Source organism: Bipolaris maydis (assembly GCF_028858645.1).
Source record: "Bipolaris maydis strain C4 unplaced genomic scaffold PSV08scaffold_13, whole genome shotgun sequence".
Taxonomy (NCBI): Eukaryota; Fungi; Ascomycota; class Dothideomycetes; order Pleosporales; family Pleosporaceae; genus Bipolaris; species Bipolaris maydis.
The window spans coordinates 442,450-464,101 of NW_027093869.1; the positions used below are offsets into that span (position 1 = coordinate 442,450).

At 48.5% G+C, this 21,652-nt stretch overlaps 9 protein-coding genes across 9 annotated transcripts; 3 read left to right on the forward strand and 6 right to left on the reverse strand.

The window, feature by feature from the left end:
* Positions 1-310: 310 nt before the first annotated feature.
* Positions 311-979, reverse strand: PSV08DRAFT_325859 (uncharacterized protein). Its single transcript, XM_066092702.1, has one exon. The coding sequence runs from the start codon at positions 837-839 to the stop codon at positions 402-404; it is 438 nt and encodes a 145-aa protein (XP_065948300.1). The 5' UTR covers positions 840-979; the 3' UTR covers positions 311-401.
* Positions 980-2,192: 1,213 nt separating this feature from the next.
* On the reverse strand, positions 2,193-2,721 carry PSV08DRAFT_325874 (uncharacterized protein). The gene is made up of 3 exons (XM_014221483.1): positions 2,395-2,721; positions 2,295-2,337; positions 2,193-2,229 (listed from the first exon to the last, which is right to left on the reverse strand). Exons 1-3 carry the CDS (start codon positions 2,683-2,685, stop codon positions 2,204-2,206), a joined length of 360 nt encoding a protein of 119 aa, XP_014076958.1. The 5' UTR covers positions 2,686-2,721; the 3' UTR covers positions 2,193-2,203.
* Positions 2,722-3,648: 927 nt separating this feature from the next.
* PSV08DRAFT_186532 (uncharacterized protein) lies at positions 3,649-3,924 on the reverse strand (the record flags this gene model as incomplete). Its single annotated transcript, XM_014221482.1, has 1 exon — positions 3,649-3,924. A coding segment is annotated over one exon (276 nt), but the record flags the coding sequence as incomplete, so codon positions are not given.
* A 215-nt stretch (positions 3,925-4,139) lies between these two features.
* PSV08DRAFT_325882 (uncharacterized protein) lies at positions 4,140-4,357 on the forward strand (the record flags this gene model as incomplete). Its single annotated transcript, XM_014221481.2, has 1 exon — positions 4,140-4,357. A coding segment is annotated over exon 1 (156 nt), but the record flags the coding sequence as incomplete, so codon positions are not given.
* PSV08DRAFT_325883 (ankyrin repeat-containing domain protein) lies at positions 4,306-4,780 on the forward strand. Its single transcript, XM_014221480.2, has 2 exons — positions 4,306-4,571; positions 4,623-4,780. Exons 1-2 carry the CDS (start codon positions 4,350-4,352, stop codon positions 4,677-4,679), a joined length of 279 nt encoding a protein of 92 aa, XP_014076955.2. The 5' UTR covers positions 4,306-4,349; the 3' UTR covers positions 4,680-4,780.
* On the forward strand, positions 4,657-5,689 carry PSV08DRAFT_325886 (uncharacterized protein). Its single transcript, XM_014221479.2, has one exon. The coding sequence runs from the start codon at positions 4,905-4,907 to the stop codon at positions 5,625-5,627; it is 723 nt and encodes a 240-aa protein (XP_014076954.1). The 5' UTR covers positions 4,657-4,904; the 3' UTR covers positions 5,628-5,689.
* A 1,315-nt stretch (positions 5,690-7,004) lies between these two features.
* Positions 7,005-13,636, reverse strand: PSV08DRAFT_208340 (uncharacterized protein). Its single transcript, XM_066092066.1, has 6 exons — positions 13,275-13,636; positions 11,246-13,210; positions 9,647-11,138; positions 9,480-9,580; positions 7,255-9,406; positions 7,005-7,184 (listed from the first exon to the last, which is right to left on the reverse strand). Exons 1-6 carry the CDS (start codon positions 13,556-13,558, stop codon positions 7,050-7,052), a joined length of 6,129 nt encoding a protein of 2,042 aa, XP_065948301.1. The 5' UTR covers positions 13,559-13,636; the 3' UTR covers positions 7,005-7,049.
* Positions 13,637-14,599: 963 nt separating this feature from the next.
* Positions 14,600-14,974, reverse strand: PSV08DRAFT_186930 (uncharacterized protein; the record flags this gene model as incomplete). Its single annotated transcript, XM_014221476.2, has 1 exon — positions 14,600-14,974. A coding segment is annotated over one exon (375 nt), but the record flags the coding sequence as incomplete, so codon positions are not given.
* A 573-nt stretch (positions 14,975-15,547) lies between these two features.
* PSV08DRAFT_208343 (uncharacterized protein) lies at positions 15,548-16,219 on the reverse strand. The gene is made up of 2 exons (XM_066092067.1): positions 15,904-16,219; positions 15,548-15,850 (listed from the first exon to the last, which is right to left on the reverse strand). The coding sequence occupies exons 1-2, from the start codon at positions 16,157-16,159 to the stop codon at positions 15,759-15,761; spliced, it is 348 nt and encodes a 115-aa protein (XP_065948302.1). The 5' UTR covers positions 16,160-16,219; the 3' UTR covers positions 15,548-15,758.
* Positions 16,220-21,652: the final 5,433 nt, after the last annotated feature.

Consider the following 21,652-nt stretch of genomic DNA (forward strand, 5'->3'; position numbering starts at 1 on the left):
CCCCACAACAAGCGCACACGCCGTTACTATATACGAACTAACTCCCCATACCCCCTGTATGTCCGTCTTCGCCAGCGTCCACCAGACACCAAATACCAAACTCGCACAAATCGTCATCTCAACGAACACCACAATCATCAAGCCAACATTTCAGTTCTCCTCGTAATACAGGCCCCATCCCAATTGGGGGCGATCAGGGTGTGTTAGCGCGTTGCGCGGCTCGTAATACAATTACATCACGTCCATCCCTACATGCTGAGAGAGTTACGATGCCAAGGGATGTGAGGGGTACTTCGACTTAAACCGACCAAAACCACGTGGATATTTAGCATATTCCTGCACAAGTCATGGGCTGTGGCTACGCCCCTATTTTCTAAAAATTACATCACTGTACACCTACATCAAGCCACATAGTCCTTTACCATCCTCCAAAAATCTCCTACAAATTCACCGCCTTCTTCCATATACTTGACGAATTCATCGCATTTTCCAATTATGTCAATCTCGCACACAATATACTCAACCACGAGTTTCCTCAATTCGTCGATAGTTCCGTCGTCGCTTCTATCTGGCAGATCCGGGTTCGAGTACGCATATCTTGCAAGCTCAATGATATCTCCAACGCGCTTTGTGTACAACTTGAAGTTCATTAGTGTCTTATGCATTTTGTGGAGGGTTAGCGCTTTGAGTGGCATTATTAGACGTAGATGCGCAAAGCAGTAGAGCCGTGCGTGGGCCGCTCTTGGAGTTTGAGGAAGGCATTGTGAAGCAGAAGTTTGTCTCAGGTTGCAAAGGTCTTTAGAGGTATGCTGTGAACTATCTATCATGGATGCTGTCATGATTTTTATACGTTCGTATTCAGTGATAGAGGTTTGTAACTGAATGATGTACGTCCAGTACGACCCCTCCAAAATGAACGTTGCGACGCTGATCTATTGCCACCGCAGTCGATCCCTTGCGCATAGTAGCAAGGGATGCAGCCCCGAGTTTATCCATTCCCAACAGTGAGCTTGGAGTTTGTTTTGCTCGTCCTTCCCAATCAAAGAGGGGAAGGTAGATCCTACCTGATACAGTCGTTAGCGAATGCATTTTCACCCTTGCAGGCCGCAAATCGGTGGAGGGTGATCCACTAGCAGGGCTTCAGATTATCTTTTGTTGACGATCAACAAGTTAAATCGTTGTTTGACCTATGACAGTGAGCGCTTAATTACGTACGAAAGATGGGGGCTGAAAACAATGGCGTTTGTATCAGTGTGCGGGGTGAAGCTGTACCTAATCACTACGAACTGCAATCTGCCACCTCTCATCCTTTGCATGTCGAAGCTTTCAATTCGCTGCCACGAAACGACGTCTGGCGAGCTGCAGATGGACATGTGTTGAGCCCTGACATCATGCACCTGGATGTCGAAAACAGCTTACCAGTAGCGCGACAGGCCAGGGGTTGTGGCACAACAATCCTTTGACTGGTAACTGATGATGCTTAGTCGCTCACGGCCCGATGTGCTTGTCAATCGCGTTATTAAGCATATGTACAACGTATTGGGGAGTCCGCTTAGGATCCGTCGGTTAGAAAGCATAAGCTGCTTACTGGTAAGCAGTCGCGCCAATACGGCCCAGTTCGCATCATGCGCCGAGCCGACGTACCGTTCAAAGTGCTTACGGTTGCGATAGAGTTATGTCACGGTCAGCCTCGCTTGCAGCGCAGGATGGTTGCAGCAGCCTTATGGCCCGGGTTTGGCCGCTTCTGAACTGCCATCGCTGCTATTGGCCATATGTACATACATACTACTGGCCGTTTACATACATAGCTGGCGAGTGTGGGAGAAGAAAGTTACAGCCACTCTCCAAGATGGCTCACGCAAGTGGATTATCCTCCTAGCGTGCGTGTGCGCTGACAGATCAGCGCTGACGCTAAGCCTTATCTGCCAGGTAGTAGCGAGCTTATCTGTATTCGACTATTTGCGAACATGGGCTGTCGCAATACCTACATTAAGTTAGCATCGCTATCCGTAAATGGAGATCCCTGTTGCATTAGTTCTGGGGTACGTCTATGTATACGCATCATATTCTGCTTAATATGTATTAATCTCTGGCAACTGTTTATAACTAACTAATGGAAGATTTGTAAGTCAAATATTCTGCGTATGTGCCTCGTTTAGAAGTCACCCCACCCCAATCTCCGCAATATGGGCAAGCCCTTCCATCAGCGAACCTGTTTCGAGACGCCACGTACGTGTACTCGTTCGATCCCACATGAGCATACTGACATTTGCCACATTGGAGAGTGTGCTTAGCAGCGCCTTCTGTCTTAGAAGCATACGGTCCATTGAGTAGAAGGTTAGTTGCTAGATCCAAAGTTGAACGGAAGAGTCCTGATGTACTTTCTATTTCAAGAATCGACTTTAACACACTGGGACGATCTGCAACGGTAGCGATGACCAAATCTCGCAAATTCTGATGAGGTAGCCATTCTATTATTGTATGATGGTAGACAAAGGCAGCAACGGTAATCCAGTCATCCTTCTCGATCGCGTTCACCGCATTTGCGAATGAAGTTCTTGCAAGCTTGCAGAGCGATGCGCAGTCGTACTTATCAGCAATGGTAGCGACTTGTGCATGAAGGAGAGATTCAGACATGTCGTATTGAGAGGCGTTGTAGTTGGCATTGTAGAAATACGACACCATGCATTCGATGGCATTGGCGAATTCAGTATCATGATTCAAAGTGATCAATCCACTCTGCAACTCCTAGGATATAGCGTTGGTTACTTAAAGCTTAGCCCTTGGCTCAGAATGCTTACTTCGAAACTGTAACGATGTTACAACTCCGCCGAGTATTGAGCCAATCCCAGAGCCGGATCGGAGGAGGTATCGGCCGCCCCTTCATCAGCTATTCGTTCTTAGTCGGATCCGATTCGGACCCGACTAGGATAGGTCTATATTTGAGACACTCCCTGTAGCTAGCTCTGTAGACTTTTAATATCCTTTCGTACAAGGCCTATAGGTGGCTATTCGAATCAAGGCTCGTTTGATGTCCCACGCACTCCCATATGCCTCTGAGTGACGCTGCCGCCGGTACTGATCCGAGTAGTCTTGCTTGCGCCGTTACACGTCTCTTCTACTAGCTTAAACTACGCTATAATTACGATAGGATCCTTAGAGTTAGCGCGCTAGCTATTAAGCCTTCTACTCTACTTCGTCCGAAGCTCTAGCTAGCTCTGGATAAAGCGCGACACCTAGTTCTCACTAATAGGTGCTGGAGGTGGATTTTAGCCACGCGTAGTGAGAAGAGTGTCTGCCATACGTCATACGTTAATAATATAAGGCGGAAAGCCTTGTTAATTAAGGTCTAGAATCTAATATACGAGATACTGCTCTTCAATAGGCGATAGCTTTCGCTTAGTAGAGACTGTCTCTTATCGTGGCTGGACGCCGTAGAGACGCGTTCGAAGAGTTAATTCTAGCACATTGTAATCTTTCGCAAGAGCGCGGAGAGATTGTTTTTTATTATTATAATAGGAGGCGATAGCAAGGCTTATTCTGCCTTCACGAGAAGTCTGTATAGAGCGTTGTTGTCGCGGCATAGTGGTGGTGGTGTAGAGCGTCGCGTCAAGTTTGGTGGGGTGCGCAGCTCACTGATGGAGCACCTTAGATGTGCTGCCTGTTGCAGACCAACCTCGCTCGACGTTTGCTCGTCAGAATGACTTTAATTACATCCCTTTCTCTTAGCATTTTCACCACCGCTTCTCTGCCCATCCGTGAAGCCGTGTGGAGTGCGTTGTCGAAGCATCCACCCTGCGCGTTGACGTCGGCGCCCTTATCGAGCAGCAGCTTCACAATCGCCTCGTAACCTCTGTACGAAGCTGCCTGGAGTGCGTTGCTGTACTCTCCATCCTGCATGTTGACCTCGGCGCCCTTCTCGACTGGTGAAGCACGTTAGATTGTGACTGGCTGGCTACAGCATCGCTTAGTTAACGCAGTGACGTTTCTGGTCAAGCCACGACTTACCCCGCCCTGATAAGAGACAGGTGTCGATTGCCTTTTGCACTCTTTAATATCGAGTCTAACTACCTTAACTATTCATTACAATACAATACCTCGTTTAGTATATCCTTATTAGTACACTTCGAGTCCAAAGCCGCTTTGAAGATACCCTACTATTCAACTCGGCGATGTCAGCCCCCCCGACTACAGGAAACCCTAAGCATGAAATCTTGTGCGAGGATCTCTCGAAAAGCTTGCAAAACTTGAAGCTTGACGGACAAATTGAAAATGCGAAGGACACTTCTGGCTTCTGGAGTCAAATCCCGGTTGAAGCCGAATATCCATACGGACTCCTGGATTCATGCATGAAGGGAGAATACCACCATGTAAAAAAATACCTCCAGGAAACAAAAAATCCAGAACTCCTCCTTAATTGGGTTGACAAGAACGGGAACACGGCCCTTATTTGTGCTGCATCGAGAGGAATACCCAAAATGGTTGAATTGCTTCTAGAATTTGGCGCAGACATCGACGCCCAAAACCGCCATGGAAGAACGGCTCTTATGGAGGCTGTTTTGTGGGGTCACCTGGCAAGCGTCAACTATATCCTAGACAAAGGTGCTGGCTGGCTAGAGGACAATGATGGAAACAGTGCTGTTGACTTATCCAAAATGAATGGAGGGAACGAACGATAAAGATGGGAACGCCTTCAAAATGAGGACATCCAACGACCATATGTATCCAAGAACTGCCGACAGCAAATAGCCGATTTGTTGGAGCCTGGGGAGCCGGAGCGACTAAAAGACTTTTCTACACAAATCGAAGTTGCAAAAATCTGCGCCAATGCATTAGTATTCAACAAAGCTCAGGCCTGGTCGATACCTACGCAACCCGAAATTGAATGCAATCATCTGGCCGAGATGGTATTCGAGATTCCTACAAGGGGATGGGATAACGTGATGAGCCATATGATTTGGAAAGATATTACCCTACCAGCTCATATTAGAACATTGAAAAGTTTACTGGATCCAACCCTTTCAGGAGCATCATGTCATCACTTCGATAATGCAATATTGTCGATCTGCCCGGTAGATAGGAACATCTTAAGACTTACTGCATATGTCAAGGAATTCCTACTACCAAAATCGACGAAAGCTATAGCTTGCATCAAGCTTGATGGGCACCCGACTCAGTACACTATGAGCGGAGCTTCACACTCGACTTTGGGGGCCGGGGTTATAACTAATAAAAATTGGACTACAGAAGTTATGCGTATCGCGAGTCACATAGGACACGATTTTGGATCTAATCCCCGAGGTTGGGCGTGTCACGCGGAACTACAGGCCATAGCGGGGTATATCCATTGGTATCTGTCTCAGCTTGGAATTCCGTGGGACAGAATAACAGAGCATTGTTTTTTCCCCTACCCGTATCAAACCAGCCCCCGCATGGTATTGATCCTCGTTAGCCAGGAGATCTGTAGCGTGTGTCAGCCTTTCGTGAAGGCTATCAACAATATCACCTCGCAAAGATTTGGATTTGCTTTTGATGTTAGAGACGAGTCTCCCAATGGACGATATAGCAGAATTATAAGAAATCACGCGCTATCTAATATTATAGGGACGTCTTCTCATTTTATCTGACGGCGGAAGTATGCAGGATTTATAGATAGCTGATAATTTTCGCAAATTCAAATCAATTTCAATCAATCAAGGAGCGTACACAGGATGCCGTTTTAGTTTTAGGGTAACTAAGGGAAAATTGAGCATATATGCTAATATAGTCAGAGCTTCTGCCTGTTATGCCAATTCTAGCAACCCTTTGCTAATTTTACTTGCTTCAAGCGCCTGCTAAAGCTTCCTAGTAGATGATGCCGTGTAACTCTAGTCCTGAATCATCTAAATCTAGCTTAGCTGTAAGAAAGGATGGTATTATACTATAACTAGTGTGGATGAACAAGTCTCCAACTGTAAGAAAGAGAAAGATAGGGTTGCATTAAAGACAACTAATTGTAGTAGTAGTTTCCGGTATAAAGACGCGATTTAGCTACTTAACATTATTACCATTTGAGGCTCAGCCATTGATCGAAATGGTGCAGTACCAGTCCCGGTTGGAAACTATCTTGACTGGAGGTTCTGGTCCTTGACGATGATTACTGGCGATAGCTTGGCGCTAATAGCAGATACGCAATTGATGATCGAAATCCACCCTTGAATCTCTGGTGCTTGCACGTAGCCTTTACGTTTAGTAGTTGAAGCAACTACTCAAGAGTTATGATAGACCCCTACAGTAACGCTAATCTTATCTATACTGTAGATATCGATATCTCAAAATTCAAACGTGATTTGGTACGCTCGAATAGCCCAAAGAAATCCATGATAGCCTTTAGTGTGGCTGTCTTGGCTCTGTCTGTATCATTATTCCTGCAAGTAGCCGAGCAGACGCGCGGGTTGCGGTGTAAGAAGATAGTTATCTAATGCTGGCATAAAGGGGCAGTGTCACTGTTCTGCTTGAGGACATGGATTGCCATTTGCCGAGGAAGCGCATGACTAGGTGGGCGCGCGCAGCTGCCTTCACAAAGGACTCAATCGACGGGCTTCTCTTCTTGTTCAGCGACAATCACTGCTCATAGTGGTGAGCTAGTGCGCGTTGAATGCGCCCGGCAAGGCAATGGCGTAGTGGTAATTGTGGAATGCTGTACGCAGTAGCAGAAGCTTTCTGCAATGAATAAGCACAAGCACGATAATCTCGAATAGGGGAATAGATAGCAGCTCTAGATTTAGCTATGTTGAGCAGATTGTGATGATAGTGGGCAGCTTCAAAAGTCAAAAATAGTTGGTGTTGGCGGAGTAGTTGGGGTGGTCACTGCTGAGTCTGGCTATTACTACGTGCCTGAACTGATTTTTATTGTCCTCTCGATCAGGTTGGATATTTGGGCAGGTGGTAGGTAGCGGGCGTAAGAAGCGGAAGGGCTAAAGGGGAGGGCAGCAAGGGGTAAACGAGAGGGTATAGTATGTACTTTCGTGAACGCAGCAAACACTTTCTACAATCTATAACCAACCTAACTAAGAAAACTCAATCTCTATGTCCTCTGCTCTCTGAACCCCTTGCACAGGAGTATGATCATGGCCTCCAATGGGCTCTTCGCATTGTGGACATCGAGCTTCTTCCATTGGCATTCCACATTCCCCTACCGTGAACTATGATTCAAATGGTAGTTAGTAATTCACATCCGGGTTTTTCAGAGCGTATAAACTGAAAGCGTCTTACAGGGTGATTATTCCGACAGTAATACCAATGGCCTGTCCCTGAAAACTGCCTGGCCATAGCCATATAGACCTCTCGCTTTTCTTCTGCCGTTACCATTGTATAAAACGTCCCACCATTCACCAGCCTTCTGGCCTTTTCAGCATCGTCCTTGAGATATGCCAAACTGCCGGGATGCCGCGAAAAGAGTCTTTCAAATTCCTCCAAGCTTTCCTCCGACACCTGGCGCGTCGACACCTCGGTAGCTTTGTCAACAGGTTGGCCTTGCGCTCGGGAATTGCTGCGTAAGAGCATAGAGAATAATGCGCGATAGATCCACGCTTCTGCTTCTTGTTGTGGAAATTTGGCATTCTGACTCGCATTTACGAGCGAGAGACATCTGTCCAAGAACCCTCTAATCTGGGATGCTACCTTATTGCGCAATGCCGAACGAATACGTGGGTCGACTGAGTCATTACTATAGATTGCGTCAAAATCCCAAAGAATCGCCCAGCTGAGGCGAAGACTCAAACATTGCCCGCGAAACTGGAATCCGGTTTGGATGACTGATTCATCAAACTTGAGGGCTTCTGTTGTTATATCGCACTGTCTGACGAGTGCAGCGGAAAGCAAATCGTTGACCCTCCCGAAAGGCTGCTCTGTCTTTTCCACAGATTTCGTGAATTTTTTGATGTCCTTTTGGAGCCTGATTCCCTCTATTTGGTATGCCTCCAGGGCACGCTCAACTTGATCCAACCCTCTTAACTCACCAAGTTCCTTCAACCATTGCAGCACGAACTCGCTTCTTTCCCTCTCTATCTTCATCTCTCGATTTTGAATCTTCTCCGCCAGCTCCGCACATCTTGAATTCGCTTGTGCAACAAACCTTCTCGTTGCTTCATCCAGAAATGCTTTCTTGATAATCTGATTGTAGCGGTCGATATCTCTAAGTGGCTTGCGGCAGACTGGGCATCCTTTAGGCGCGCTCCCAGATTTTACTACCCGTTGCGATGATTTCGGGCTCACAATCTTGCCAGTTTGGGAGTCGGTGACATAGTGCTGAGTCAACTCCATAATGCCATCGAGGGTGGAGACTGTATGAAAGTGTCCACAAGAGAGGAAGATTAATGGATCCTTATCAATCTCAATTTCGCCGTATCTTCTAAACATAACAAAATCGACATATTGCTCAAGAATGTCCGGCGCACAGCAGATTCGGCAAAACTTGGAATCCGGACAGACCTCGCCACAAACCCCAGGGCATTGATGTCCACAAGATACCAAGTTCTTTTCGCAGCGGCGATCGCAAGGAATGATATCACATGGGACCGCACACGGCATACTGCAGCGATCGCGTCGATGATCGCAGCTCCATCCACATTGCTCCGCGCAAGGAGCACACGGATCGCTGCACTTCTTGGGGCATCTGCTATGTTTGCAACGTGTCTCACAGGGCAGATTGCAGGGAGAACAGGGAACGCCGTCGTGACATGGATGATCGCAGCGGTGCGAACAAATTGTAAATAATCGTCCGCATGGAATATTGCAAGAACCGTGATCATTAGTCTGCATACAGTTCCAACATGGCTTTCGGCAATTGTGCCCGCAAGAGAGTAAGCTGTCGCATGAATGCAAGCATTTGAAATCGGTCGTGTTTTCGTGACACGGTACCGTGAGATGGTGGCCACATCCGGGCATCTCTCGCTCCACAGGATGTTCGCATTTTACGCCAGCAAGATTTTCCATATTTCGGCATTCCACCTCTTTGGCCACATGTCCGCATGGAAGCAGGACGTTTAGGATCTTTTCGTAGCATTCACCGCACGGAGTATTGCACTTCTTCGAACACGGATGTCTACACTCCCTTACCCTCGTGCACAACTCCATGCATTTAACCGCTTCATGCAGTGTTGTCGAGTGGCACTTCACTGCGCAACTATGCCCGCAGCTTAATCTTAGTCCGCATTTCTCTGCACATCCACCCTCTGGGGCATGGATGGCGAAGTCGTCGGGGGAGGAGACATAGATTTTGTTATCGGGGTGACGAGAGCACTGAAGTTCGAGTTTCGAACCGATATTGCCACCTTTCTCTAGTAGTTCAATGACAGATGACCACATTGAGACGTGGGATGAGGTTTTGGCATCGCCAATTATGTACATGCCGTGTTTCGCGCGACTGCAAATGAGAGGCAAAGTTAGTGACTTATTATTGGATAAACAGGTGTAGAATAGGAAACTCTCGTATTTACCTCAGGAGAACGTTGATTCGGTTGGGCGTCTTGAGAAATCCGCAATTCTGGTATACGTTGCTTCGTACCAGGGAGACTATAATGACGGTTGCCTCCTCGCCCTAGTGAACCAGCAGTGAGAGTTATTAGCTGTCCAGAACAATTTAGCCAGAATTGATATCTCTTACCTGAAAATTGTCCACGCTGGCTACTCTCAACTCATCCAACAATTTCCCTTTTCCAACCATTTGGTGCTGCTGCTGCTTCCACTGTCGCCTTTGCATCGACCGCTCCTTCGTCATACCGCTATCTCTCGTATCCGCCCCGGCATCTGAGGCACACAATTCCTCTGAATCTTTCTCTCCAATAATGAGTTCTACGATCTCAGCCAACATGTCTTTCAATACCCTCAATTGTCCCATATAAGGTGTCAACACCGCAATTTCACCAGGCCTGTACTTTCCTTGTCTGCATAGATGCCTCACCAACGCTGTAACCATTTTTGCCTCCCATATGTTTGTCTTACTTTGCATAATGTCCTCAGGATCACCAGCATCTTCCACATTGCGGTGGTCAAGCCAGAATAACCTGCGTCTCATACCGGAAACTTCAGGGTAAGAGGTTGTGTCAGGGTGGTCACGGAGTTTAGGATAAAGCGTCTTGCGAACGAGGGAGGAGATCATAGGATGCATTCGCCGCTGGTGATCCAGTTGTGCGATCGGAAATTGGTCTTCCTCCCCTCTCTTCTCTTCCCCATTCATAGTCCGGTCTTCAAATCGCGAGTTGGCTAGTCTCTCGAATAGCGATTCATCGAGGTTATATTTGGGCCCTGCGCGGTCATATTCCATCGAAAGTTTGAGGTTCAAAATTCGTGGACGCAGTTGAAGATGATCCCCAATCAATATGGCGTGCTGGATAGACGGTAAAAGCACAGTAAGAACATGTGCTTCTAGTACCTCTCCAGCCTCCTCACAAATAAGGACTTTAGCCCGAAGACCACGCAAAAGATCAGAATTATTTGCCAGACCGGTGGTTGTTACTCCAATGATATGAAATCTGTCGAGAGACTGCATGTATGATTGGTTGAATAGAGAGGTATATTGTTGCTTCGCCGATATGTGTCGTTGAACTAAGTCGTGAAAGTGTTGCGAAAGTTCAGCTAAAGCCGAGTCGTGCCAGTATTGATATAGACGAGCGCGCTCCGAGTTCTTCAACGTCCAGACCTCCGCAAGGAGCAGCTGGTCAATAGAGCGTTCAGTGTCACTACCGCTCAAGTCACCGGGTGCATCACCGGAAACCCAAGTTTCTATTGCAGCATCATCTCTTGTCTCAGAATCAAGGCCAGCATCTAACTCTTCCGATATGCCGCCAAATATGCCTACCGCCTGCACTGCAAATCTCTTCTTCAAAAACCCCTTCACCATCCTCACATTGCTCTCTTGGATCTGTCTGCATACTCTCTGAATCTCCATACTCAACTTCTCCATACTGGCCCTGCAGTCACTTATTCTTTTCCCCAAACCTGGAATACGTGGGATTTGTCCATTTCTCTTGTAGTTTTCGAGGGATAAGGCTTCTAGACGGGGGGATGGACTACGGGAGCCAGCTCGTAAGATGTTGGTCACACCGGAATCGAGAAGTTCATGGAGAAACTGATCGAGCGCATGATTGGTGTAGCAGCTACGCAGTTTCAGCAAGTTTTCTTTCTGTGATTAGATACTAATAAGGGTGGAGAAAATTGTAGTTGACTAAATAGTCAAAAAAAAAAGCACAATGGATTGACTTACACACATAGGATCGGTCCTAAACCTAATAGATCTCTGTTGTTCAATAGGACCCTTGCGATTTGTATTCCTACATATGACTTCCCAGTCCCTGGAGGACCCTGGATAAGTGCTATTTCATGTCTCAATGCTGAAATCATCGCAGTTGCTTGACCAGTATCTAAAGTCGTCACTTCAGAGAGCCTTGTAGATAACATGTGTGGATCGTGGGAGATTGACATGGTTAGTGGTGTGGTGGCGCTATTGCTGTCATTGCCTGTAGCTGTGGAAATACAGGAGAGGTCGAGAATGGCGCTTCCAAGGTATGCAGGTGGGGGGACAAAAGCTCCTCTGTGACTGTAGTCTGTCGCTGATTCTCGAATGGATACTTTGTCATGCGCACGAGGAGCCAGCCAGGTAGTAAATGGAATGTTAGTTGGGTTAGTGTGTAACGATTGGAGGCATCTTAGAATTCCTTCAAAGGAATTATACAGCACAGCCGGAAACTCGACTAGCATTAATGGCCTGGGTGAGGGAAATGAGCGTCTAGTATCGCTAGCGAGGTAGACAAGACTGGACAGGTCGGCCTTGCAGTTCGGACCTGCTAGGCGCAGTGTGATCATCGCTCTTTTAGCGTCGCTTGCTAGATCATGAATTCCAGATTCGTCATCATGGTCCGAGGTGCAAATCTCCCTTTTCGATACTTGCAAGAAAATGACAGTGATATCATCTGGTTCCCCATCGATGACGGCCAATATTGCCCCCCCTTCCCTCAATCCCCGGGACTCATACCACCATTGTTTTCTTCTCATCAAGTTAGGATGCCTTGCCCTGCGGGCCTGTTCGAACTGTACCTCAATCTCCACCCCCTTTATCGTGTTCGACTTGATTCGCTGAATCTCAACATCGGAGTAGATCCGAACAGGAGTTGGACTGCCATCGCGCAGAATTTTACGTTTGATCCGCCAATCAGAGTTATGAACAAAAGTAGTCCAATTCTCTAAAATCAATCGGATGGAATCACGGAGTAAACCAGAAGTATCCTCTCGTAGAAGGCGAAATTGGGAGTCAAGGAGTTGAAGAACACCTGTTTCGTGATGTATGGATGGTGAACCGGGGTTATGTCGCTGGGGGAGGAAATCTGCTCGCTGATTACAGAGGATTTCAGAGAGCGTGGGTAAGATTTTGATATCTGAGATGAGTGCGTGGTCATTGTCATGGCGGGGACCCCATTGGGACAGTTCGCCAGGAAGGTCGAGATGAGGCTCACGATGGGGCAATTCTGGCTGCTTCTTTCGAGAAGTAGTTGTGGCATGACTGTTAGCTGCGTTGGAGGCAGAGATGGTATCCCCCATATGGAGTATGTCTTTAATCTTGAGAATATTCTCATGCGCTGAACGTACGTTAAGACTTGAACTGCCATAGTTGATTTCCTTGGCGTCGTAACAGATGCAGAGCTGTTCGACGACCTTCTTGAATTCAGTCTTGATCGCAGCCCCCTGATTGAGCGTTAGAGTAGTGAGTAGCGCCGCTGTTGCCAGGAACAGCGCATCTTCAACCTTTCTCCTGCCATTCACTTCAGATGTCATCTGAGCTAAACAATCTGTAACGTTTCTAAAGAAACCAATGCCCCGATTGCCATCATATCCATAGATGACATTGTATATGGTTCCCACTGCTTTTTCCAATACCAGCGAATGTCTAATCTCCTCGTTTGAAATGATGTGAAGAAATAGGATGCAGTGAGGGTCGAACATAGGGTTGAGAACGCTATATGGCATGGAGAAGTTTGTTTCGACAATTTGTCGGACTCGGGCGAGGCCGTGCTCAGTGGCAAGATTGTCAATAAAGATTTGCCTTGATTCTGCGGACGTGGTGATCGCTGAGAGGCCTGTTTGAAGGAACTCTTGCATTTGATCGCTTGATAGCCCTGAAGATGGCTGTCGATTAGAGTTGAAGCTGTCGAAGCCGTTCGTGGTAGCAGGCTGACTAGAGTTTCTGCTTAAAATTCCTGATTAGGGCCAGATACCTCATCCACTTTGCAACTACTGACCTGGATGTCCAGTTCCTGTCGCCCCCTCTCTTGGTAGTGTGGTTATGACGGTGTGGCAATCCGCCAACGGAGATCGTTGACCTAGATCCACTTCCCCGTCCTCTCCCACCATCATTCCTTGGGCCGAAATTTGCATCATTGGAATTTCCACGACCGGGGGCACTTGATTTAGGCCACCGACCTCGACGAGTACCACGGCCAGGGCTTTCGTTTGTTGCATTACCACGGCCGCGGCCTACATTGCGGTGACCCCGTGGGTTGTAGTTGCTGCTGGTATCTGCCATATAAGCGGGTTGGCTGTCCAGAGTCCTGAATTGATAGATTGTTCCGTCGAGCAAGGTATTTGAATGAAGCAGAGAGACAATGACTTGATTTCTGAAGGCAAGCGGGGAAGAGGTAGACGAACATCACGGGATGGTAATGCTAAGCCACATACAGCCAAACCGCTGTGCAACCCCGCATTCTCCTGTCTCGTCTCTAACTTCCTACGTTTCTCAACGGCTTACTCAAGAGTCAAGTTACTCGCTACTACGTATATCCAAGATTATGTGCACAAACGATGACAACCTTCGCGAGGTGGGTTCCATATTCACTGACGATCTGGTTAAGCTAATATCCAGTAGCTTCATTCTATCTCATCAATTCAACTTCTTTGCTGGTCGTGAGTAAAGCCCATCATCTTGCATACAGCTGCATTTTGATTGCTCTCGCCATCTCGGCATCGAGAAAGGAAGGGTGAGACGTGATGCGACGCGATCTCTCGCGTACTAGCAACTTAGCAAGGCTATAGTATAGGTAAGCATGTTCATAGAAACTAACAGAAACCTAAGCTCCAGCTCCAACATGCACAACGGCAGTGGCCCTTGTCAAGACATGATAATGGCAGTCTTTTCTTGCGATAGATGATTTAGTTAGTAACCCGGCGCCGACGTGCAGCTTTCATTCGCAGTAATTTACCGACCACGTAGGCTTTGTGTCCCCCACTTGGCGGTCTGACAGCACCTCGCAGTTGCTGCAACGCCTGCGAGCCATCCTTCTAACACAATAATGCGCGACCACAGCCACAGCTCGGCCACATTACGTCACGCAGGCGTTGCGGACTTGTTCTATCGTTAATACATGTTCTATCCAAGTACCGACATGCCGTATACACATGTTGTTCAATATATTTCCACACAACAGCGGCTACTGCATTGTTGCAGTCTCGCTTCCCCGTCACAATGCTATTCAGTCGTCAAGCTAACGATCTAGTACCCTTCCTAGTTCAAGGCATATTTAGCTCGAGGCAAGGTTTGGCAAGACAGCATTGCGTTCAGACTGCCATATTACCTCCACGTAGGATGAGTCCTGTTTGTACCACCGAGCGTACTACCAAAGAGACCGCTCGGTTGGGAATGGGTCGAGCCTGCAGGACGCTGTGGAAAAACAACATTTGTAAAATAGTCGACAGGAAAATCGCCACCCTCGCGAATGAGATCCTTGAACAGGATCTTCCTGCCTAGTTCGCTTACGTGCTCTGTGGCAACCTCAATTACAGCAGACCGCATTGCACAATCGTTCTCTAGAGTAGTTGCATATACCTCTCGAACGCATTCTGGAAAGGATTCGCTTGCCCAGAGATCCTGTAAATTTTGCTGCAGTTTTACTGTAGCAAGCGCTTTTAAGTCCTCTAAGAGAAACATAGGGTGTATACACGAGGCTCTTGTAGCGGCGGAGGGTCATCTAGATGACAGGGTAAGAATTAATGATATATTGGCGGGCATAGTAGAGTAGGGTGCTACTGCGTAAGAGGAAAACTAAATCGAAAAATCTATGGCAACGGAGCTCTAGTACTAGGTAAGTACGCCACGAGTAAATGGAAATGGTAGATACCAGAAACAATACAGATCAATTGACCGCACCTACGCGTGCGACACTGTCCTAACCCAAGATACGAATGCAAAACGCTGTTGGGCATATCTGCAGCTTCTCCAAGATGCTGGATTATATGGAGGAAGTCGATGTTTCCCCTCCTTCACCTTCGCTACACTCACATGCACTTGCAGCTTCCGCTTTTTGCATGCCGTCCAGTTGTCATCCCACGCGGGACATAGATCCGCCTGGCATACGCTTATCTGGAAAAGTCTTAGACTCTATAGATACGACACATTGATTAGCCTGAGTGTCTGAAAGCTGATCGACCCATGGCATTACTGGTAGAAACTAGTACTAATTGGGTAAGATTACCACTATGCGATAGAGGCTTAGCGTGGGATTAAAGGTCGTTTGCTTACAGAAACCGGAAGCTGCAAGTGCATGAGAGTGTACTGTATCTATGGGCTACATGATATTCCCGATCCCGGAAGCTTGCTTGAGCCTAAGTTAAGATGAAAGGAAACCAAACACCCGGTCTCTCGTAATCAAAAACTCAATTAAGGTGTTGTATACATACTTGGGAACAAGCAAGCGTGCTTGCATGCTTGCTTGTTACGCTTGATTGCTAATTTAGAGGAACCCGCTTGGTTTGTACTTAATTTGTGAAGGTTTATAGAGAGGCGCTTGGCTTGCCTGAATAGGCAAGCAACCAAGCGTGCTTGCTTGTTCCCAAGTATGTTAGCTGTGTAGATACCTACGTAGTTTGAAGACTTACCAGGAAGATCCTCCATCATCGTTGGCATGTCGAATGCCGATACACAGGTAAGAGCGGACTCAGGTCTCCTTCTTCCACTGAATCTACTGAATGCTGGCATAATGACCCCATTATACCAGTTCGCAATTTTGGCCAAGTCTTTCCACTGGTAATGGCCAACAAACTCCTCCTCGGTCACTTCCCATAGAAAAACGTAGTGGTCGATGTAATATCTGGTTCCTCTCTTGTACGGGTCCGGAGTGCAATGGTAGTCCATTTCGGCAGCTACATGGAGAATTGATAACCCACTTCTAAGCCGAGCAGCGGGATCAATAACATATTCATAGCCTAAAAGCATTAGCTTCTCCGAACATTTCATGAGAATGATGTTTTGTACCTTCTCAAGAACAAATCTTGCTATTGGATATCTAAGATTACCCTCCTACTACTGACTTTACAGTTGATCAAAATAGAGGCCATTCTCGGCTTTTTGAACGCTGTCAACTCAAAAGCTCTACATTTTAGCACATTGAGACTCTAGGACTCATATGTACGTATAATTCCAAGTGCGGAATCTAATCATGGCGTTCAAGAGCTCTTATCAACCTTGTTGTGGCTGTGGCAAGCAAGGCCCGTGTTGATTGCGTACTCTTGTAATGTGAAGCCATCTACTGCGATCTTGGTGTGTCTGTTGCTGAGAAAGCTTGCAATCCACTTAACTGTCTTCTTATCCACTCTTCGCTTCTGCAGGTTGTGAAGCAGTCGTGGGTGTGAAACGTTGTCGAAGGCGCCCGAGACATCAAGCAGCAGAAGGCTAGCTACTTGGCCATCACCTTTGTTCCATGCCTGGTAGATCCTGCCTGTAACGGCGTGCAGTGCGTGTTCAGTAGAGCGCATCCTTCTGCCGCCCATATGCGTGTCGGGCAGCACGTGCTGTGTTTCAACTAGGTGGCTAATTCGCCGGGCAATAACAGCATCCATGACTTTGCCGACTGTGTTAAGTAGCGCGATCGGCCGGTATGCTTTGGGTACGGTGTAGTTGTCTTTGCCTGGCTTGCGCAGGACGACCGTGGTCGACTCACGAAAGTGAGAAGGGCAGTATCCTAGGCGCAGGCTGCAGTTGACTATTCTTGTAAGGTGCTCGGTAATCAGCCTCTCTCCTACCTGTAGCGCTCGATTTGCTATACTGTCTGGCCCAGGGGCCTTGAAAGGTGCTGCTGCACGGATCGCGTCTCTCACTTCCTTTTCCGTTACTGCGGGGAACTCGATCTGGCCGCTGTACTCGGCGTCCTGTATGTCTGTCAGGTCTGCTGCTGGCAGGGCGGGGAAGAAGACATCTCGGAACAGAGTTGCTTTACTAGCCGGCTCTATGACTTCGTGTTCTGTCGTTGGGTGTCGTATGGCAGGCGTGACCCTAGGGGCCACACTGCCTCTTGTCTTGGCCCAGGTTGCGAGCTTCCACAGCTTCTCTGGTGACTGCACTGCTTCTTCCACTCGGTCTCTATGCCTTTGAGTCATTGCTTTGCGAATCACTCTAGCTTTGTGGTTTCTCGCTTCTCGATACGCTTGCCACGTCTCTTCTGTGCCGTGTTGGCTGTGCCGCCTTTTAAGCCTCTTCGCCTTCGCTAGTACTGCCTTGCATTCCGCCGTCCATCCTTCTCTTGCCCGAGCTGAGATGCATACCTGCGGAGTCGCCTTCTCTGCTGCTGTCTTGATGGCAGTAGTCACGTCGCGGACGTAGTTGTCGAGTGCTAGCTTAGTCGTTGGCCTGCGTAGTGGCGGCAGAGTCGCTTTTAGGTCTTCTAGGTACGTCTTCTCGTTCATGCACTTCCAGTTCCTCTTTGTCGTCTCTTGTATAGATTGCACCGCCATATCGAGCACTGTGCTTATCGGCAGGTGGTCAGAGTCGTGGTCGAGGTCGCGGTCTACCTCACTTCTGATCATCCTGTTGACGAGGCCGACAGTGACGAGGCATCGACCGATGGTGGTCTGCCGTGCCGCTTCTTCGTATGTGATCTTCCCGGCCGCTAGCATATTGCTAAGGTCAAAGTCTTCTATGATTGCTATCAAGTCTTCTGCCTGTGGGTCAATGTGTCTAACGTTCTGGCCTCCCCACAAAGGGTGATGTAGATTGAAATCGCCTAGCAGGATCTGCTCATTGCTGCTGTGCTTCTCGAGGACTGCGCGGACGTCTACAAGCGTAGAGCCTATAGGACCTCCGCCTCATACTGCGTTGTAGATGTTGTGAATCGCTACACTCTGCTGCTCTTGTTGGTCTCTGCTAGGCTCAATGACGAGAGAACAGACGTCTCTCGAGTGTTCCTTGAAGCGCCATCTGTTGTGGTCAATTCTCTTGTTGACGAAGAAACAGACCCTCGCTGGGCCTTCTTCATCTGCTGCCGCCGGATAGCAGAGGTGGAAAACGTCCTTGAGTGGTCGCCATGTACGGGTTCCTCCATGGTTCCTGGATGGCCAGAATGTCGTACTCGTGTATCCGGGGGTCTCGCAGCAGCGTCGCCATTACCATGTCTCTCGATTTGCGTACGTTGTACTGTAGTATGCTTAGTGTGTTGTACTGATTCATGCTTCTGTCTCGCAGTCGATCTCCATGTGCTGGGTGTTGCTTTGGGTCAGCCGCACGTTGGCGCTGATCGCCTCTAATGCTCTGCGGCTCGGCATAATCGTTTTCTGTGGTCGCTGACTGCTCATCCCTGCCGGCAACGCGTTCTCCTGGTCTGTCGTATCGATTGCAGTTCCTGTGTTGGTCCGCTTCTGTGCGCACAGATTCTGACTTGGGAGCGCGCGGTCCCCCAAGTCAGATACCGCGTTCGACTGCGCGCAGCATAGTAGTCATGCACAGTAAACTACTACCGTTGCTTTACAAGTATAATAGTTGTATAGGACTTGTATCGCACCTGAGGGTAGCAACTGGTAGTTTGTACTTTTGAAAAACACTTTTATTTGACTGTATTTCTAGCTAATACAGCACCGCCTTACCAAACCCTTAACCCTTTCACTCTCATTACTCGCCAAGCGCCGCGCCCGCTCTACGAGGGGTACGCGCCTTTGACGGTTCACTTTCACACAGAAACAGTAAACACAATCCCACCCAATATATTTCGTGTCTTCTCTTCTCCTATCCTCTCCCCTCTACCCCCTCACGCTGTCGTTGGCTATAGCCATTCCGGTTGGTTCTATCCCCAAAATGTAGTTTTAACCCGCTAACCAACTAGCAGGAGAGCATACCATGACAAACGTCCTCGTTGGGCCTGCGACCGGCTCCTTGTGGGCTGCGTAGGCTGTGTCGGCGCTGTGTTTTGGCTAGACCTGCTTCTAAGGATAGTAGTAGGTATTTCGGGCTGTACATTTCTTCCCCTCATCTCCGGTACGAAATGATACTGCGGCCGCGTGTCATAGGCCATCTTCGCTTTGGCCATCTCGTCCTTCCTAGTAGGGCATTGTCGGCTCCACGCTTCGTGCTCGCCGCGGCACAGTGTGCACTTCCTGGCTATGGTCCGGTCTGACTTGGCTGGACAGTCTCGGATGTCGTGCTCCTGCGCACAGAAGCCACATGCTGTTGCTGCCTTGCACTGGGTTCCTATGTGGCCGTATTTTTGGCACTTGAAGCACTGCTTCACGCGGCACTGTCGCTCGTATCGTTCGCACTGCCAGACAAGGCCCTCGTCGATGATCTTGTTAGCGTCTTCTGGTCGAGTAAACTCAATCGTGATAGTCGACGCGGTCTTAGCGGTAGCGTCTCTAGTTAACCGTCCTATGTGGCGGATCTCAGCCTGCGGGATGAATGGTCTGTTGTCCTGCAGGATCTGGCTTCTGTTGTCTTCGAACCTGTCCATGTTCATTGTGCTGGTGCGTATGCCGTGGGCGAGCACGCCGTACGTCGGGATCTGTATGCTGGCGCCGTGGCCGATGCGCGCGGCCCAGTAGTCTTCGAACTGCCGCAGTGCTTCGACCTCGGTGCTGGTGGCTGCCTTGACGCTGAGGTCGCCGCTCTTGAGCTGGTTAGAGGAAACGATCTTCACGTCTACAATGTTCTCATTGGCGCTCTGCTCAATTGCACGCTCGACGTGTGCTTTAAGATTACGTGGGTTCATTGCCCGCAGGGCCTGCATAGTGAGCGGATCTCTAATGTTTACGATGACCTCACGTTGAGTTTGCACGGTAGGTGCTATACGACTCTGTGTATTGTATGTACCTGCTAGTGGAAGGCCTCTTGCTGCCGCCGCAGCGTACGATGTTGGCCCGTTCGTTCGCTGCTGCTGTGGTGCTTTGTTCTTGATCTCTCTTACCATTTCCAGGGTAGCCTTGCCCACTTGTGTCGCCTCTTTGGCTGCCGCTCTCGTCTCTTCTACTGTACTAGCATTCTGTTGCATGTTGGCAGCTACTAGTTGCACGATATCTACGGTGTTCTTAAGTTCGCCCTTGATCTGGTCGAGGGCTTGCGCGGTCTGCTCTGCGTTGGTCTTGGCTTCAGTTTGTGCGACTGCGAGGGCGTCGCGGACTGTGTCCAGGTCAGGCGTATGTTGCGTCTTTAAGACGAGCGTTAACGCGCCGCGAATCACATCTCCGGCGAGGTCTGCTGGCACGGTCTGGCTGCCGTTGGGCTCGATAGCCTCCAGGACGTCGTGAAGAAAGGTGCCGAGAGAAGTAGCATGCTCGCGTAGCGGGGTAGGCCATGTCGCCCTTCGCGGCCACGGCGTCGCCATAACGCTTCAGTGGCAGTGGGCGCTGCTTCTGAAGAGCTGACGGGTCGTAGGGCGTGTCAGGCTAGCTTTTACGTGCGATATACTGCGTTAATTCCAAAAATTGCAATACTCGCTGTTGTCGTGTTTTTTTCAGCTTACTGATAGAACACGTTAACTAACTAACTATCCGTGCCAAGGCTTAGCTTATTTAGCTAAGTCAGCTGCGCTGACACTCGCCGCAGGCGAGTGCGGACGCTCAATACGATATTTTTCGCAACTCAATTACTTTGATCTCCACTTATAGCCCCCACAATGGCTCAATCTCAAGCTTTAATTAATGATCGCATTACAAAGATCTTAGAGTCTATCAAAGATATCTCGAGGCCTAATTTTAAGCAGCTTGCGCGTGAATACGGTGTTCCATACCAGCGATTACTCGCCCGATCAAAGGGCCGCCTAACACATCCTCAACGTCCTTCTGGTACCTACAAGCTTGCTAAGGCGCAAGACCAAGCGCTGTACGATTATATCGCACGTCTTAATTAACTTGGCGTTTGTGTACGATTGCCTATGATTGTATCATGTGCCAATTATCTTCTTCAACAAGCTCATGATAGTCCTGGTCCTCCACCAACTGCAAGCTCGCGATGGGCAAAACAATGGCTTAAACGGCAACCCGAGCTTCACGTACGGCGACAGAGATCTCTTAATCTTAATCGCGCACTTGCGCATGACTCAGACTCTATTATAGAGTGGTTTGACACCTTCACAAGCTTGATTCAGACGCATGGCATCCCACCATCAGATATCTGGAACTTTGACGAGACTAGCTTTCGCATTGGAATCGGAAAAGACCAGTGGGTTGTTACTTTCGACCCTCGCCGCCGTGTCTATTTACCAACGCCTGATGATCGTACATCATTGACTGTAACTGAGTGCGTCAACGCTGCAGGTCACGCTATCCCACCGATGGTTATTACTGAAGGCGACGCGCTCCTTGAGCGCTACTTCACTGATTTGCCCGATAACCATCTGATCGCGTATAGCGATAGTGGCTATACAAACGA

Bases quoted from the DNA above. Each gene is read 5' to 3' on its own strand.
- PSV08DRAFT_325859 (XM_066092702.1), bottom strand. From the start codon at position 839: ATGACAGCATCCATGATAGATAGTTCACAGCATACCTCTAAAGACCTT.
- PSV08DRAFT_325874 (XM_014221483.1), bottom strand. From the start codon at position 2,685: ATGGTGTCGTATTTCTACAATGCCAACTACAACGCCTCTCAATACGAC. The intron at 2,338-2,394 runs CTTGAAATAGAA...CTAGCAACTAAC, and splicing joins CCAGTGTGTTAAAGTCGATT to CTTCTACTCAATGGACCGTA. The intron at 2,230-2,294 runs CTAAGCACACTC...GAGTACACGTAC, and splicing joins TTCTAAGACAGAAGGCGCTG to GTGGCGTCTCGAAACAGGTT.
- PSV08DRAFT_325883 (XM_014221480.2), top strand. From the start codon at position 4,350: ATGAAGGGAGAATACCACCATGTAAAAAAATACCTCCAGGAAACAAAA. The intron at 4,572-4,622 runs CTGGCAAGCGTC...TGGCTAGAGGAC, and splicing joins AGGCTGTTTTGTGGGGTCAC to AATGATGGAAACAGTGCTGT.
- PSV08DRAFT_325886 (XM_014221479.2), top strand. From the start codon at position 4,905: ATGGTATTCGAGATTCCTACAAGGGGATGGGATAACGTGATGAGCCAT.
- PSV08DRAFT_208340 (XM_066092066.1), bottom strand. From the start codon at position 13,558: ATGGCAGATACCAGCAGCAACTACAACCCACGGGGTCACCGCAATGTA. The intron at 9,407-9,479 runs GTAAATACGAGA...TCTCATTTGCAG, and splicing joins CGAATCAACGTTCTCCTGAG to TCGCGCGAAACACGGCATGT. The intron at 7,185-7,254 runs GTAAGACGCTTT...TTTGAATCATAG, and splicing joins ACTGTCGGAATAATCACCCT to TTCACGGTAGGGGAATGTGG.
- PSV08DRAFT_208343 (XM_066092067.1), bottom strand. From the start codon at position 16,159: ATGGACTACCATTGCACTCCGGACCCGTACAAGAGAGGAACCAGATAT. The intron at 15,851-15,903 runs GTAAGTCTTCAA...CTTGGGAACAAG, and splicing joins GATGATGGAGGATCTTCCTG to CAAGCACGCTTGGTTGCTTG.